Source organism: Notothenia coriiceps, unplaced genomic scaffold (genome assembly GCF_000735185.1).
Source record: "Notothenia coriiceps isolate Sejong01 unplaced genomic scaffold, NC01 NC01_scaffold00011851, whole genome shotgun sequence".
NCBI classification, from domain to species: Eukaryota; Metazoa; Chordata; class Actinopteri; order Perciformes; family Nototheniidae; genus Notothenia; species Notothenia coriiceps.
Genome location: NW_011344552.1, coordinates 46,728 through 63,246, shown reverse-complemented (window position 1 = coordinate 63,246; position 16,519 = coordinate 46,728). Strand labels below are relative to the sequence as shown.

Here is a 16,519-nt window from a genome sequence, read left to right as displayed (position 1 = left end):
CTAAACATAGCAATATATGCTTTTGAAATGTAACATGTCTTTGAAAAATAATAGTATACAGTTTATACTGTGTATCACCTTTAGCTTGAAAATACATAGATGGGTTTTTTTAATCTATAAAATAAATAGACAGACACTTTATCAATCCCAAATTGGGAAATTATTTAACAGCAGCAGTGTGTTCAGGTATTAAAATATTTAAAGTTGGAATAAAGTATGAACTACACATCACAAGTATAATGCACAGCAGTCCGATATGTCCATGAAACTCCCCAGGAGACACCGACACTAATGTGGCCGAGTGGACTCTGGAGTTTGCCGCATGAGTTGCACTGTATGATCTGTGGTGTAGTGGGCTGTCACTCAAAAACTGAGTAGCCAATGGGGACACACCCCTGAAAGTCCCGCCCACCTGGGATGTTTGTGTCAAAATCTCAAACAAAAAACGAGAGAGCGCAAACGAGAAAGCTGCAGCGAGAGCAAAAGTCTGATCATTGAGAAAGAAGAAACAACAACTGCAAACAAAAACCTATGTTAAAACCAAGAAAAATTACTTATAGTTTACATGATTACACAAATGATTTGTTTGCAAACTTATAGTTTTATTTTTGAAATGTATTTTATTTTGCTTGACTTTGTTTTTTTTCTTTTAAACTCATAGTTTTGCTTTATTCTGAGAAAGTGTTGCTTTATCTTTATGATACAAAACTAATCCCATACAGCAGTAGCCCCGCTGCGACAGAGTCCAACAGAGAGGCAGGAGCTGCAGGACAGTAGCCAAGAAGCAGGGTTGGGTAGTAACGGAATACATGTAACGTCGTTACGTAATCAGAATACACAAATCCAGTAGGCTAACTGTATTCAGCTGGCTTTACATTTGAAAAACGAGTAACCTGATAACAGTTACTTTCGTAAACCTGAAGTGAATATATTTTGGAATACTTATTGGAATTATTGGTGGAAAAGATTCCTCACAAAATGTAATATTCATTACCGGCAGAACTGTGTGCACACTGCACAGCGCTGCACCCAAGGACACCTTACAATTCATAACATATTCCAAGGAAAGGTTTTAAGACATTACAAAGAATGCAGTCCGGGTGAGGTTTTTTATGCGGGGTGCAGATGAGAGAGCTGCCAGAATGACACCAAGATGTTGTGTTTGAGTTCTTGATAAACCATTAAAACAGTAAAATAAGTGTCTCCTGTTCACCAAAACATACCCATCTGTTATGGAAAAATAAAGTATTCTAAAAGTAATCTGAATATGTTTACTTTTGTAAAAACTCAAAATAGTTTTTTAAGATACGTAACTGTAACTGTATTCTGATTACTTTCAGAGCATGTATTCAGTCAACAACTTCAAAATTCTGGGCTATATAAAAATCGCTGGCCCGCGATAGTGTCTATTCAATTGGATACATTTTGGCCCTTGGACAAATGTAGTTGGTGATCCCTGCCATAGACTGTATATATAAAAGGGACTGACGAGTTTGTGAGTGGGCTGTAGCGGCGCTATTTAGACTGAAACGAGAGATACTTATTAACCCGGGAAGCCTTTTACCCATTTTAACTATAATACAACGTTTTTGAAAATACAGAAGAGGCAACTTCAAAATAACAATATATATACATATATTTGAGGATGGACGGCTTATATAGATTACTTCCGGGTTAGATGGTGATATCTGCATGTTCTGTTGCAAACACAACCAACAAAAAAGCCTCAGAATTTAAGTGCTTCTACATAACCTTAAATATTCACTTAATATTTTTGCAAATGTCTATATAATATATCCCTACCGCTATAAAAAATACGCCCAGCTCTCCACTTTAAACAATAGGGTACTGCAGATTGTTATATATTAATTGTAATAGGTTTTTTTTGTTTCTTCATAATTGGTGTACATAATTATTATATGTTAAATATGTATATTCTTTTAATAATTCTTTTTATAATCGTTACATTTTGTACCTTCTCTTACAACTTATTAGCTTGTGTTTGCCACCATACACCAATCCAAATTCCTTGTATGTGTAAAACGTACGTGGAAAAACACTTGATTCTGATATTCAAACGTAGAAGTTACCCAAAATGTTTGATTTGATTTAATAAAAAAACGGTGCTGCATTCTTATGAGTACAGTTAAGCCATAAGCAATTCAGCTTGTAAGGGTACAAACTCAACATGTGGATCATTTCAGTTAGTGTAGAATTTCTTTTCTCTGATCTTCACGAGAAGAATACTCATTTGAATGCAAAGGTTCTTTATTCAGTGTAATGAAAACATAATTTTTCGTAAACAATCAAATGACAAACCAAAATAAATAACCCCTGCTACAAACGCTGCAATGACACACAGAGTCAGGTTTATCCTCCTCAAGGATTTTAATGTACAAAATAAGGAACAAAAAACAAAACACATGGAAATTCACAAAATGTTTCTTCTGAAAAAAAAAAGATTCCTGTACAAACAGAGGGGTGGGGGCCAGCAGACGTAAAGCCAGGTGATCATCTCCTCGGGCCGCCCCGGCCTCTTCCTCTTCCTCTGCCGCGGCCTCTTCCTCTGCCTCTTCCTCCCCGTCCAGCCACTGAGGAGAACACACAGGAGGGTCAAACACGTGTCAAATATTCACCAACGTGTAAGGATAGCAGTATAGGAATCATATAACTGAATATCAAGTCCATTTCGTATACAAAATATGTTAGGTCTGAAGCTGAGGGAACAGTTTGCGAGAGACAAGCAACCAAAACACAAATAAGTTGATACGTTTAAAAAAATCATGTTCGATGTATATCTTATACAGCTATCCTATTTCATTGTAATGCTACCTCAGAGAAGAGCCGAGTACCAGACAACTTAAACAAGCAAATTCAAAATAGATCTTCATCCATTTCAGAATACCTGCTTAAAATATCATAAATAAATGTGTCACGTCTGTCTTGATTATGTTTAGGGAGAAAATGCCTCCTCTACAAACTTAGTCAATAACAAATGGAGCCTTTTCACATCAAACAAATTATTAGGATTTCATTATTCTAGTTTCTTAAGAACCAAATAAGTACTCACTAACCAGAGAGCAGTCAACAATTAAATTGATGTTAGCCAAAGAATAATGACAAAGACTCATTGCTTAGGTCAGCGTAAATAAAAGGGGATCAGCTGTGGGTAATTAAGGCCTGTACATCAATATTTCAATAGAAAGGTTGAGAAATCGCCCAGTCACATTTCACGATGGATGGGGCTGGTCTGTTGCAATTTTAAACAGGTTTGATATTTTGTCACACAGAGGACTGACATTTTACCCTAGGCTAGTGGCATGGTTAGTCTGTTTATTATCGATCATATTGACATCTTGTTCATTTATAGTGCTATACAAGTTGGATTTAAAACTGTGACACAGGTTGCTGATGTAGCTTGTTTTTATTATAAAAAAGACAAGTGCTGAGTTAGTCTGCCTGCAAAAAAATCTAACTGGTTTAAGCTCAAACAAACCGACAGAACGTATAGAAACACTGGTTCTTTGCAAATCCAACTGTAGACATGTCCTTTAACTTTAACACCTCCAATGCTCAGGAACAATATAAATACAAGATGAGGCCACACATAATGCTCCATCTCTCGTCTTAACACCTCAATGTTTCCACATTTCTCACCTGCTTCTCTCTTCTTTGACTTGACTTTAGGCTCGATGTCAACCAGCAAGGTGTCCAGTGGGAGGCTGTCGGGAAGGATGAAGTAGCGAATGTTGTTGCCACGGATACTCAGCGACTCCAGCTGAGTGGGCTCCCTGTTTTTCAGGGTCATTTTAACCGCCTTCAGGTGGGTGTTCATGCTCACATCGACACCTAAAATGGGGCAAAAGAAAGAAAACAAACCTTGAAGTTAACATGGACAAATCAACACCCATTCTTATTTACAAAACCGAGAGGAAAGTACTACATGAAACTATAAAGTGATAATCAGAGTACAACTGTAGAAGCATATATTGTAATAACAATCAAACAGCTTTAAGTAGTTTAAAAACAACCATTTGTTCCTTAATAATTCCCTCTGTGCTACCTAGAGGAAAGTGTGCATGGTTCCGCAGTGAACAAAGAATTAAACCTTGGGGAAGATTCTTAAATCAACTTAAGTAAATGAGTGCCTGTTTATCAACAGCAAAACTATCTTTAAAACACTTCCATCAAAACAGTCTCACACTTGTAAAGGCGTGATAAACATCACAGAAAGTACTGTTTAAGTTTTATTTAGTAAGACTACATGCATTTGTGAAGTAATGAAATTAGATCATACTGCACAGGTTGTGAGAGCATTTGAAAAAGGTTGTTTTGATATAGTTAAGCCTTTATAGAATGGCAATTTTTTATTTAACTTTCTTTGTTAATTTACTGTTAAGACATGTTTAAAAGTTTGTTTTCAAGAATTCAAGCTTACACATTTCCGTAGTTGATATACAAATGATCATGTTGGGGGGTGTTTTAAGTTCAATCAGGCCCTTCTAAAGCAGTTACAACAACTACAAAATAAAGCTTCAACGGAGGTACGATGTAAAGAAGCACCGTTGGATTGCCGTGCATTAATTCAGGGGAGGTAATCCTAATTAATTGGGTACTGGTTATATGTATTGTCACCTGTGGGAGAACAATGGATCAATTTAAATCTTAAAAGTGCGTCATGACGTTAATAACACAATTGACTGCAGGTTCCCTGTGAGGGAGGCTTGCCAACACATTGTAATAAAGCAGCAGATGGATCTTACCTGTGATGGTGCCATGGACCTGGGTGCCATTCTTCAGTTCAATGGTGACCGTCTCATGGCTGAGTTTCATCAAAAACCTGCGAGTAACATTAAAACAAGATTACAGTCTGAACACATATCTTTAAGTTAAACATAGCCCTCTCTCTTTTGTTTAAGATTTATGTTAATTCACCGTTATACATCGTGTAAAACAAAAGACTAGCCTGAAGTTAGCTACAGTAACTAGCCAAAGTTAGCCACTGGCTGTGTAGCATTCAGCACCAAAACAAAAGCACTCTGCAGGGTGAGATTCACATAGCAAATCCACTCCTTTTATTAGATAAGTAACATTAACAAACTAAATGCATAGTTGACTTCGGCTATGCTTTCAAAAATAATATCAGTGAATGTATTAAAAAATAACTTTGCAAACAAATACAGTCCGGGCCTGTGAGCTAACACAAGCTAACCTTTATGTCGCTGTCTGATCAAGTTAGTTAGCAAATATTGTTGCTATGATACCTGCAGGACTTCACATTGAAATGCACGTTTTACTAGTTAGTTAAACACTAGGCTTGTGAGTGTGTATTTTTAGTGAGTTTATTGTAGAGCCAGCAGTCATTGAACACCAAAGAGCCTCCATTCATTCCGCTCTTCTTCTTCCCGCCTGATCTCGGTTAAACATCTTCCTCCATCCGTCAGCTCCGCTTCGCTTTCATCGCCTCTCATCACAGCATTAGATAAACAGATATTTTTCACGATCACTTACCTGACAAGTTTCATGATTGTGATGGACTGTAGAGACAAATCCTCCACAAAAGGTAAAAATTACAGCAGTCGAGTGAAAACACAGGCCGCCGCTGTTGTATGCGTTACGTTTCGGGCCCGCTGATACGACGTCATCACAAGAGCGACAGCGAAGGTGGAAACCGCAAGAGAAAACAACAGCGCCGCGTGACGGTGGAGGAGAGAACATCATGATGAAAACCATGGAATAAGGAGGTTTTTTTTAAACGTGTTTCAAGCATGGTTTCAAGGTAAACTTTATCCTAGTTTCACTTGGAAATAATTGCTCATTATGTGAATTAAATCCTGAAACATGATTTTATACAATACAGCTATATTTGTAAAGAGTTTTAAAACCTCCAGACCTACGTGCTGTAGGAGAAATATATAAATGAGTAAAACACAAAAAAATCACTCAGCTCAAACCATAAAATAGGTAAAAATACAAATAAGAAGGTACAATTAAAAATAATTAAATAATAGCAGCCATGTAGTAAAAATAATAGACAATTTAAAGCAACAATCTACAAAGTGCCATGAGCTATGGAGAAGAGGTAGGTCTAAATAAGATTTACATTTAATGTTTTTAAGTAGGAGCTGTGGAAAGATATTGATACATGTATAGCAAGTTTGTCGGTGTTGTAGTTTAATATATATATATATATATATATAGTTATAATACATATTGTTTAATTTTGTCTGCAGCCCTGGCATGATGTTTTGAGATACATACTCAATGTTACTTTTTAGATGACTTATATGCAATGTTTGGCATGGTACTACAAGTAGAAAATGACTGCAGATGGCAGCCGTACAGCTATAACACATTAGGTTTATGATGCTAATGAGAATATTCTCTCTTTCGCAGATTTTTGTTGATGGTTTTGGAAATCACCGTCACAGAAAGAAAAACATAGAGCAAGACACTTTCAGTTGTTTTTATTGAGTAAACTTTGCACTGACACTTTCATTTACAGTTTTGGCCACACATCACATCTCTCTTATGGACTGACTGGGAATGTATCAAGTATAATCTATGAAGTGCAATTTCTTTTTTTCAAACTCTGTAGTGGTTGGTTGAGGAATCTTTCAAATATAAAACATTATTTATGGAGTACAAACTGGCACAGGACCATTCCCTTGACCCCATAAATCCAATTCTTAATCAAGAAAATGTAAAAGGAAAATATCATCATAATAATAAAAGCCACCCTCATCAGTCCTCCACATCTTGCACTGGATTAGTGCAACACATCAACAGCATGCGTGTGCAAATTAAAAAGACCCCAGTCTCTTCCAATGTGTATCCTGGTGCAACAATGCAACCTAAAATAAATGTTGATTAAACCATTCCTCGGGAAACAATGTTGAAATGTTCTGGGTGACACCAGCTCTCCTCACATAATGAAATGTCTCTGTCAGCACCTTCACAGTTTAGAGAGGAAAAGGTGATATTTTAGGGGTTTGTGTTACGTCATAGAGCACTCTAGACCTCAAACAAGCTTAAAACTCAAACTCTCTATTATAAGTTATGCATTTTTGATTGCATATCACACTCGGTTTTCAACAAAATCAGGATATCTTTACATAAGCGTGTCCTGCCGTGAAAGTATGATTAAAAACACTCCATTTTCATTTCAGTCCCAAGAGCACCAGATCATATCTCAACACAACAGGCAGTGTCTAGTTCTCGTGTAAACATTACAGTTGGGTAATAAAGTTTTAAGATAGAAGTTTAAAGTGACATCCCAGGTCTCAGAGTGCTACTTGGCTTTTCAAGAAAAGTCAAAGGCCAACTACATTTGAACAACGTTGAGATCAAAGGATTTGTTAAATCAAGGGGAAACTCTGAAATAATTTGACTTCGTGTCATAGCAGTTTTTCTCCGGGGATAAGGTAAAATATAATAAATCTCAGGTTTGAGGATAAATAAAACGAATGTGCATCTCAGTGTACGGCAGCAGCCACAGTGGTGTGTTTAGCATGTTTCAAAATTAATGACACTAATAAATACTAACAAATAAACAAATACGACTCGAACAAAAAAGGCACACAGACCCAACGACTCAGGTCTTAACTGGAAAAAAATCATCTCTATGCTTAGGAATAAGGAAATAAAAAAAAAACCCCAACCCATTTCCCATCTCTAAACAGCACACTGGACTCGCCATCAGCAGTGGAATAGATATGATCAAAACAAACTAGACGATTGTTTCCATGAACAATATTGTCTGATTGCTTTGGCTCAATGAACAAAGTGTAGTCGTCTCCTCTCAATTACACTTTTTAATATGTCGTTTAGTCATTTTTATAAAAGCTTTTCAAAGACTGAATGACTCCTGTGGTAAACACTACATTTAAAGGGTTGCTTTTGCGTGATTATCTATAGAAAACTCAATTCTACAGATGTTGATTAAATTAACTAATCCACATCATAAGACTGTTGACAAAGAATTTCTTTAGTCTTTACTGACTTGATATATTTTACTTTTCAACATAAAAAGGTGTTTGAATATGTGACTCACTGTAGTGTCAGACTCTAGACTTAAATTACAGCATCTTAGTTTAATCAATTTTTTTTTTAATTAGAAAAATATATTTATATGATGATGCTGTAAAACTTAATTGTCCGTAATGTATTCCATGTCAACTTTGACGCAAAAATCATTATAACATATTTGTAATTATGCACATTGAAAACTGAGCCAAAGCAGGTGTTAAACACAGAACTGTGAATGAAAGGTCATTTGTGATAAAGACTGGGTGTTGCAGTGAGAAAGAAAAATAGGGGGTTCAACAACTCCCAAACAAAGAGCAGAGGAGAGAGTATCCTGGTTCCTTGCAGCCTACCAAACAGCAGCAGTGTGTTGGCTCCCTAACAAAGCAGGCACAGTGTGCAAGAAGGTCCAAACATCAGAACCAGGCCCTCTGATTGTACAGTACGCTCAACCAGCTCCATGGTTACATCGTATTTGGCTGCAGGAGGCTCGTGATAGGGTCGGTGTGACAATAATAAAAGGTGTGAGAATACCAGGCAAGTTTGGATTTCAGCATGATCAGCACCAAAACTTCACCCTGAACAAACAGAGAAGAAAACTACAGGGAATAAATAAAGGAAGAAAACATGTGCAGCATTTTATGTGTTATGATATCAGTAGCTTTCCATTGATGTACTTTGCAATTCAACACTAATAGTTTGTCTGTTTTAGAGCAGACAAAAGCACTTTAAAAATAAAAAAAGTGAAATCAAACTGCATATGACATCATCGTAACTGAAGAAAGTCTGCAGGGTTTTGTGTCCTCTCTAGATACAGTATAATACACACAGTAAACACTCCTAAGAACATCTTTCATCGAGGCATCGCCATTATTTCCCCTGTTTTCCGCAGTCTTTGACTTTCTTCCACCTCTCCCTGTCTTAACCTTCTCTCTCCACATTGTTCTGTCACACTAGGTGCACTTGTTCCTCCCACTCCTCAGGCGACTGCTCCCCCTCTAACTGAAGGACGAGGTCTAAGTCTCTCTCTGTGTCCGGGGTCGTGTGTGTGGGACTGTCTCCACGTTGGGAGTGTGAGCACGGGTGTGTGTGCGCTTCGTCCAGCGACAGGTCAGCCACACACCCTGCGTCCACCCCCTGCTCTCCAGTCGCTCTGCTGTCGAGCTCCAGAGTGCTGGGCCTCAACGTCGTCGGGACCTCCGCCCCCGCAGCACCCAGACGAGGACTCCCCCCCGCCCCGTCCACTGGCCCGCCCTCCAGGGGCAGCCAGACAGGGGCGGGGTCCCTGGAGGCCTCTGACTCAGTCTCAGTGTGTGTGTCGGGGGAGGAGTCTGTCTCTGTGGTGGGCGGGGAGGGGATGAGGGCGAGGCTCTGCGGGTTGTTCTGGGGGTTTATGTTGTTGTTGAACCAGGCCATGATGTTGTCCAGCAGCTGGGCGCTGGCTGTGGGGTCCAGCGGCTCCAGACTCTGCGGGTCGCTGGGGGTGAACGCCCCCCCCGGAGGGATCACCGGGGAGAACATCAGCTCCGGCTCGAGCTCTGGAGACGGGAGGCACAACAGGGCGGGCGGCACTGGGTCTGATTTGGGGCGTTCAAGAGCGTAGGTGGTGGGACGCTCCTGAGAGTAAGAGCTGCTGTGTTCAGGGCCCGGGGCGTAAGAGCTGTCTGGTGCTGGGGCGCTGTCGTACAAGGCTGCGTGTTCCCGGCTACAGGAGCTAGGACGGGAGGGGTTTTGGGTACGTTCATGTGAGCGTTCATGTGAGCGTTCATGTGAGCAGGAGGCCGCGTGTTCAGCCTCGGATAAATAAGCACTGGTGTGGCAGTAGGCGGGGTCTGAGATGGTGATGTGGTCGAGCCGGTACGCAGCGGGCAGCTCCGCTCTGTGGCTGCAGTCGCTGTACGCAGGGTCGCTGTAGGGAACAGCGATGTGGGTGTATGTGTGGAGAGAGCACAGCTGCTCCTGAGTGTGTGTGTCGAGGTCATACGGAGTGGTTATGTTCCCCAGTTTCATAAGGCTGTCTCCCAGCTCCAGCAGCTCTGCACTGAGGCAGGGAGGTGGGGGCGGGAGGGGGAGGGAGTTGGACGCGGGAGGCTGGGAGGTGGAGTCTGTCCTGTTAGGGGGTCGAGGGGGGTCAAGGAGCGACATGGGGAAGCCTCTGGCTCCTGGAGGACCGTCCGTGTTGAGGGAGTGCAAAGAAATGTCCCCCAAGTCTCCTGAGGTACCCGGCCTCCTCTCCAGCTCCACCCTCCCCAGCTCCACCCTCCCCTCCATGCCTCCCTCCAGGCCTCTCTCTCTGCGGGACTCCTGCAGGGACAGCTGGATGGCGAGCAGGATGTTCGGATCGTCTTCATCCAGCGAGCCCAGCGCTCTCCGGCGGCCCTCACTCCTCTCTGGACCTTCTGGAACAAAAAATATCACATTTAGATTAAACTGTAAGAAAAGGATTTCATGGTTATAGTAATAGCACCTATTCTGACAGGCCTTATTATTTAAGATGAATTATGGTTTATTTATAGAAAATTATAAAACTTTGATCATGATTTATTGTCGTACAATTTGATTATATTTCATGTTAGGTTATTTTACTACTTTAACTAGTATTATTACATTTAATAATATTATATAATATAATAAAATATAAAAAATAATTGTATTTCTCTCATTTTGATTTCAGAATGTTCTGTATATATATATATATTTTTTTAAAAGGCCAAACTTGATCCATCTTATTTCAGCTTGTCTGTCACGTGTAAAGCACTTTGAACTGCACTAACCTGTATGAAAGGTGCTATACAAATAAAGTTGGATGGATTCATGTAAATATATGAATAGGAACACATTTCAATACCTGACGTAGTCCTTTTAGAAAACCCACAAACCCATGTGCAGGTCAGTATTTGCCTTGAGTGTTCAAACACGGATATAAAAACATTTATACAAATTTGAAACATTAATAATAACCATCTGGAGAATCCATTGCTGCCTACCCGCTTTAACACAAGGACTGCTTTGTGATCACGTGATCAATGCCTTCGCGCGCTACGACAAGACCAGACTTATGGAGCATTTAAATCCCATTTTCTATTTGTCTACCGTGCTGACAAGTGAAAATGTATAAAAGGAGGCGAAGGATGAAGCTGGATTATGACCCAGAGTTCTTGCACTGTGCGTCATGTACTGTATATGAAGATGCTGCTATTTCACTTAATTATAAAAGACTTGGTGCCAAAATAATGAATGCATTGTTATTTCTTACTATTGGTAGTTTACAAGAAGTACCTTGAAACATCATAAAGACATTTTGTGAACTGAAACACACTTCTCTGAAATAATCTGACCACAACCCGAAACCAAATAAGCCGTAGAGAAAATGTAAAATGGCCATAAAGGAAAACTTACGGTACCATGTGAAGTAATACTTGTTATGATCAAAATAATAAGAGCATGTTGACAGCCAGCTAATGCTGATTGGATTGTCTGCACTTGCTATTGTATCTTGTGGTGTTGGTGTTATACTGGAGCACCACAATGGGACGACCCCTCTAGGCTTTATTGGGTTTTCATCCTCTGTGATTTGTAATGTATATATTGATTGCAGTGAAGTGATGTATGTGTTTTAATCAGTACGTAAAATAAATCATTAAATCTATGGTATCTATAGAGGGCAACGGGGCAGACCTGTGCTGTCGCTCCTCCGGCTCGTCTCCGGCGTGTTGCTGCTGCTCCTCAGGTTGTGCAGACTCAGCATGTCTCCTCTGCGCCGCGGTCGGTGTCGGCGTCGGTACTGGATGTCAGCGTAATCCTGCAGAGAGGGGTTCAAACTGGGTTACCACACAACCAACTCTAAAAGTAAGTCTGTTTACTGTAAGGTTCACAATCCTCAGCACAGAGAACGCCTGTAGCCCATGCATGTAGTACTGTGTGGTGCTTTACCTGTGACTGTCTCTCTCTCTGATCTCCCGCTCCCAGTACAGAGTGACGACTCCCCATCTTAACACACAAAAGTAACACATGAGTAAAGTGAGTTCCCTGCAGCATGAATAGGAAAAAGCTGCACAGCATTTGGATTTGGTTTTACCTCAGGTGAAGCAAAGCCGAGATACTCCCAATCCCATGATCCTCCAGGGTAACTGAAACAAACACACATGAAGGAGGTATTAAAGTTCAGTTTGAATTCACATATTTACACTTTGTATTTCAGTGTGTGTGCGAGTGTGTTTGTCATTACTTCCTGCGGGGAGGGTCCGGAGAATCGTTGGGGGCGACGCCTCGGGCCACTGACGCCAGGAACTCCTGCCTCTTCTGCTGCACCAGACGGGCCGCGCTGATGATCTTGTGGCAGGGAGTCCTCAGGTACGGCCGGTTCACCTTCTGAGCCAGATCCTCCACAACCATCTCCAGGTCCGTCTGATAACAAACAACTTGTTAACTTTTCACCGGCTCGGAGATCTGCCACTGATATTTGAAGTGACGAGATATAAGCTGACTATGTTTTGAGTATTCTTTTTCTCACGGGATATTTCATTCAGTTTAAAGCCTGAAAAGTGTTTGATAAATAGAGGGATTGGACCATTGGTGCTTCAGATATTTGCAACGATCTGCTGTACTATACTTTATATCAATCACTCTTACCGTTAAAGTCTGTACGAAGAAGAATCGTAAAGCTACTGCAGGTGAACCAAGTTATGAAAAAAATGTGGGATAAGTATTTCAAGTACAATAAAAATACTTCTACACATCACGTTGCAAATGACATTTCTTGTTTTGAGAACACAGACAAATAAGGTAAGACATTTCCACAGGGATGTTATACAGGAGCCCAAACTGCTTTGTGCAAAATGTCTTGAGCTGCAAAGATTTATCCACTAATCATTTTCTATTAAAGTATTTTGCCAACTATTGTGAAACAAATCATTGGCGATATCCCTTCAAATGTGTGAAGAATATTAAACAAACAGTAAGCAGATATGTAAATACAGTATTGAAACAACTACAGGGGGATTTCCTGTGAATGATCGTATGGAATAATAATGATTTTGTTGCCCCCTTGAACGGTCTCCTACCATCACCAACTGGGCAACATACAAATCTGTGTATTAGAAAAACCCCAATGTTCAGACTGCCAGAAAATCATTAAAAAGTACCGTGTGTGTGACCTAACAAGTTAAGCCAACCTCTTCTAAATAACACAGCCGTCTTTAGGGCTGACTGGAGGGGCTTTAAAGTGGTTATTCCTGTTCATGTCACAGATGTGTTTTAGATTACCTGCATGAGCTCAAATATCTCTTTCTGGGTGCTGCCTGGCTGCAGGAAGAAGCCATAAGGGTAAGAGCACTTCAGGACCCGCCGTGTCTTCAGCAGCTCACACACACCGTCCTCAATGAACCGTGTGTCCGGAGGAGTGCCTTCACCTAAACAGAACGAGCCATTATTATAATGCAGATAGGATTAATGCTTTATACATAATGAATGAAACCCAAACACGTAGAAGACAGGCTTACGGCAGATGAAGGCTCTGCTCAGCTGCTCCATCTTCTCCTTCGCTGTTTTGAGTAGTTTCTGCTCCAACTACCAGGTGGGAGAACACATGTCCAATATGTAATGATCATCAGATTGAGATGTGTTTTATACGAAGTGTTATGTGTGGAGAGTATATTACCTTATAACTGTGTTCATGGTTCTTGAAGCGAGTATAATAGTGCATGAAACGATCCAGCTCCTGAAAACTTTTGTGCTTCTTTTCTGCCTGTAACAAAAAGCAGCTCCATTTCACTCAAATGGCTTCGTGTGTGACTTCATTAAATGCTGTAGGGCACGAGAACATGAGCTTCAATAATATGATTCATCTGACAGCTGATGGAGTAGTTCTTGTAGGTGGGAGTTTGAGCAGGTAAGAGAATGTCTGTGTGAATATATTTGGTAGGGTTTGTACAGCTTTTCAAGAGTAAAAATCAAACCTATTTCAACAATTTCCAGACAAAAAACCTTAACCATATATTTTTTTAATGACATTTCGAAGAAAACAAAGATTACTGCGTTCCTTTATACCTGCAGCAATTAATGTATATTCAGGGTTCATACTCTTTTTCCCCAATGATTTTCAATGACTTTTCCATGACTTCTCCATGACCTTTACCTAATTTTCCATGACCAAAACAATGACTCTTTCTCAGCGGTACCACTGAAAATGGTTTATTTGAACATGGAACAGGAAAATAAGGTCTGCATATGAAACATGTTGTGCCTATCTAAAACAAATCAAATAGTAGGCTTACTAGCTTCTACACGCAAAGCAACTCAAATCTCTCACCAGCAAAACAGCTCGACAGTTAAATGCCATTCTATGTTTCATTACTATACGATACAGTATTTATTATCATTATAGTGTTACTATTTCGTCGATTAGCTAAAATATAAATTATATTTGATGCATTTCCATGACTTTTCCAAAACTTTGGGAAAAATATTGTTTTCCAGGACCTGGAATTAGCATTTTGAATTTCCATGACTTTTCCAGGTTTTCAATGACCGTAAGAACCCTGTATATTGTCACTTTGTTTATTTTACCAGATGATCATAGATGATTAAATGCTTATCTGGCTTTGTGAGACGCAAGAAGACAACAAACAAATATGAAAACAGGATGGTTTCATTTCAAATGTTAAAGATTAAATACTTATGTGTATATTCAAATTCAAGCACATTACTAGCATTTTCAAAACAAGACTTTTGTACAAACCCTCTGTTATGGGCAGTCATTGAGGGTGTGTGTGCTAATACCTCCACAGTCATCTCCTTGGACTGCTCCTCGATCTGCTGGATGACCTCATAGCGGGTGCAGCGATAATAGCCTCCGGTCGACGAGCTGTGCTTCTTCCACTCCTCCAGACATATCCAGCAGAAGTCATACTTACACTGCAGAGAGGGGGAGCAGAGTTACAAACGGACCACATTTCAGAATACAAGTTGAAATAAAACCTATAATGATGAATAGTTTGTGGATCGACCTCAGTCTCTACACACATGATGACACACAGCTGACAGACGTGTATACCTTGGCACACTGCATATGGTTGCAGCCCTCATTCTTCTGAATGGGAGACTTGCAGTTGGCACAGGGTTTTGAGTTGGTCAACAGCCACAGGCAGTTAGCAGCATCCTCAAAAGCCTCACTCACACCTGCCACTGTGGAAAATGCACACAAGCACACAGACAAACACACACATACACAAACGCACACACTGATTAGCAACAATTGACCAGCACCTGTCCTCAGATACACCCTCCAACACAAACAAATATCAATGACCTGAACACCTGCCACTGTGTTTTAAAACGATATTAGACACATACTGTTAACTGCCTTGTTGTTGGGCCAGTGCACGGAGGGGTAGCTAAAACGATCCCGGGTAACACAACACAGTAAAACAACACACAAAGCAGGAACAGACTTACACTCCTCAGGCCTCATCTCTGTGACCTTCTGGAGCCAGTTCCTCCACATCTGACAGTCACATGGCTCATGGGCCTCACCAAGACATTCCCTGCAGGGAGGGAGGGTGATAAAAAGGGAATTAGTAAATACAGTAAAATAAGATTTGAGATTAAAACCGCATGACAACCGGTCAATAATTCATAGAAAAAGAAGCATAATGAGAAGACAAAGAAGGCACTGAAGAGGTTTTTAATAATGTGGCTGCACAGGATTGTAGGTCAGCACAGTGGCCTCTTCTTACAGCTGTGTTGAGTGTGCAAGTATGAATACACAGACAATAAATCAAGAAGTGTACAAGCAGTAGTGTTCTTTTTGTGAGCTAATTTTCTTTATTTAGTCTTAATTCTGTGTCATTGTTAGTATTTAGCACAGTCTACCTCATGTTCTCCTTTAAAATAAGTTGTATTTGACTTATGTCTGGGTATGATAGTCAAAACAAAGTTGAAGCATTTTAAGTTTTAGTAAATGGTTAAGCCCGCGTCACACTGTCCCGAAATTGACACCAGATGGACACACGAATATGGAATTGTGAATTTCGCACAAAGATNGGGTCCTCGGCTCCGCCTGAGAATATAGGGGAGTTTGCGAGAGCGCCGAGTTGCACCCTGATTACACTCAACCGCTGTCATCCCCACCAGCATACATGCTCTCGGCGCTCTCGCAAACTCCCCTATATTCTCAGGCGGAGCCGAGGACCCGACCAGCACCTGCCAGACGACACTCCAATAAATACGGTTTAATCAGCTAAAAAAAATACTACTTCAATAATTAGTATAAATTATGTGCAAAAAGGCAATGTTAACTGTACTTTGCAATCACGCTAATAAAGTGCAATATTACCCGGCCCAAAGCCGTCAGTCCATAGTGCCAAAGTTACCTTCGTCACACGCTCCCTCATTTTTTGTTTTCGATTCTGACACAAATGTCCCAGGTGGGCGGGACTTTCAGGGGTGCATTGGCTACTCAGTTTGAGTGACAGCCCACTACACCACAGATCAT

General features: G+C 40.4%; 2 protein-coding genes across 2 annotated transcripts; both read right to left on the bottom strand.

The window, feature by feature from the left end:
- Positions 1 to 2,364: 2,364 nt before the first annotated feature.
- On the bottom strand, positions 2,365 to 5,644 carry snrpd1 (small nuclear ribonucleoprotein D1 polypeptide). The gene is made up of 4 exons (XM_010772960.1): positions 5,512 to 5,644; positions 4,764 to 4,840; positions 3,658 to 3,849; positions 2,365 to 2,591 (listed from the first exon to the last, which is right to left on the bottom strand). The coding sequence occupies exons 1-4, from the start codon at positions 5,523 to 5,525 to the stop codon at positions 2,512 to 2,514; spliced, it is 363 nt and encodes a 120-aa protein (XP_010771262.1). The 5' UTR covers positions 5,526 to 5,644; the 3' UTR covers positions 2,365 to 2,511.
- A 921-nt stretch (positions 5,645 to 6,565) lies between these two features.
- Positions 6,566 to 15,902, bottom strand: LOC104947064 (ankyrin repeat and IBR domain-containing protein 1-like). The gene is made up of 12 exons (XM_010773004.1): positions 15,898 to 15,902; positions 15,481 to 15,569; positions 15,080 to 15,210; positions 14,806 to 14,940; positions 13,685 to 13,771; positions 13,527 to 13,593; positions 13,291 to 13,436; positions 12,254 to 12,432; positions 12,104 to 12,155; positions 11,959 to 12,015; positions 11,704 to 11,827; positions 6,566 to 10,424 (listed from the first exon to the last, which is right to left on the bottom strand). Exons 1-12 carry the CDS (start codon positions 15,900 to 15,902, stop codon positions 8,974 to 8,976), a joined length of 2,523 nt encoding a protein of 840 aa, XP_010771306.1. The 3' UTR covers positions 6,566 to 8,973.
- Positions 15,903 to 16,519: the final 617 nt, after the last annotated feature.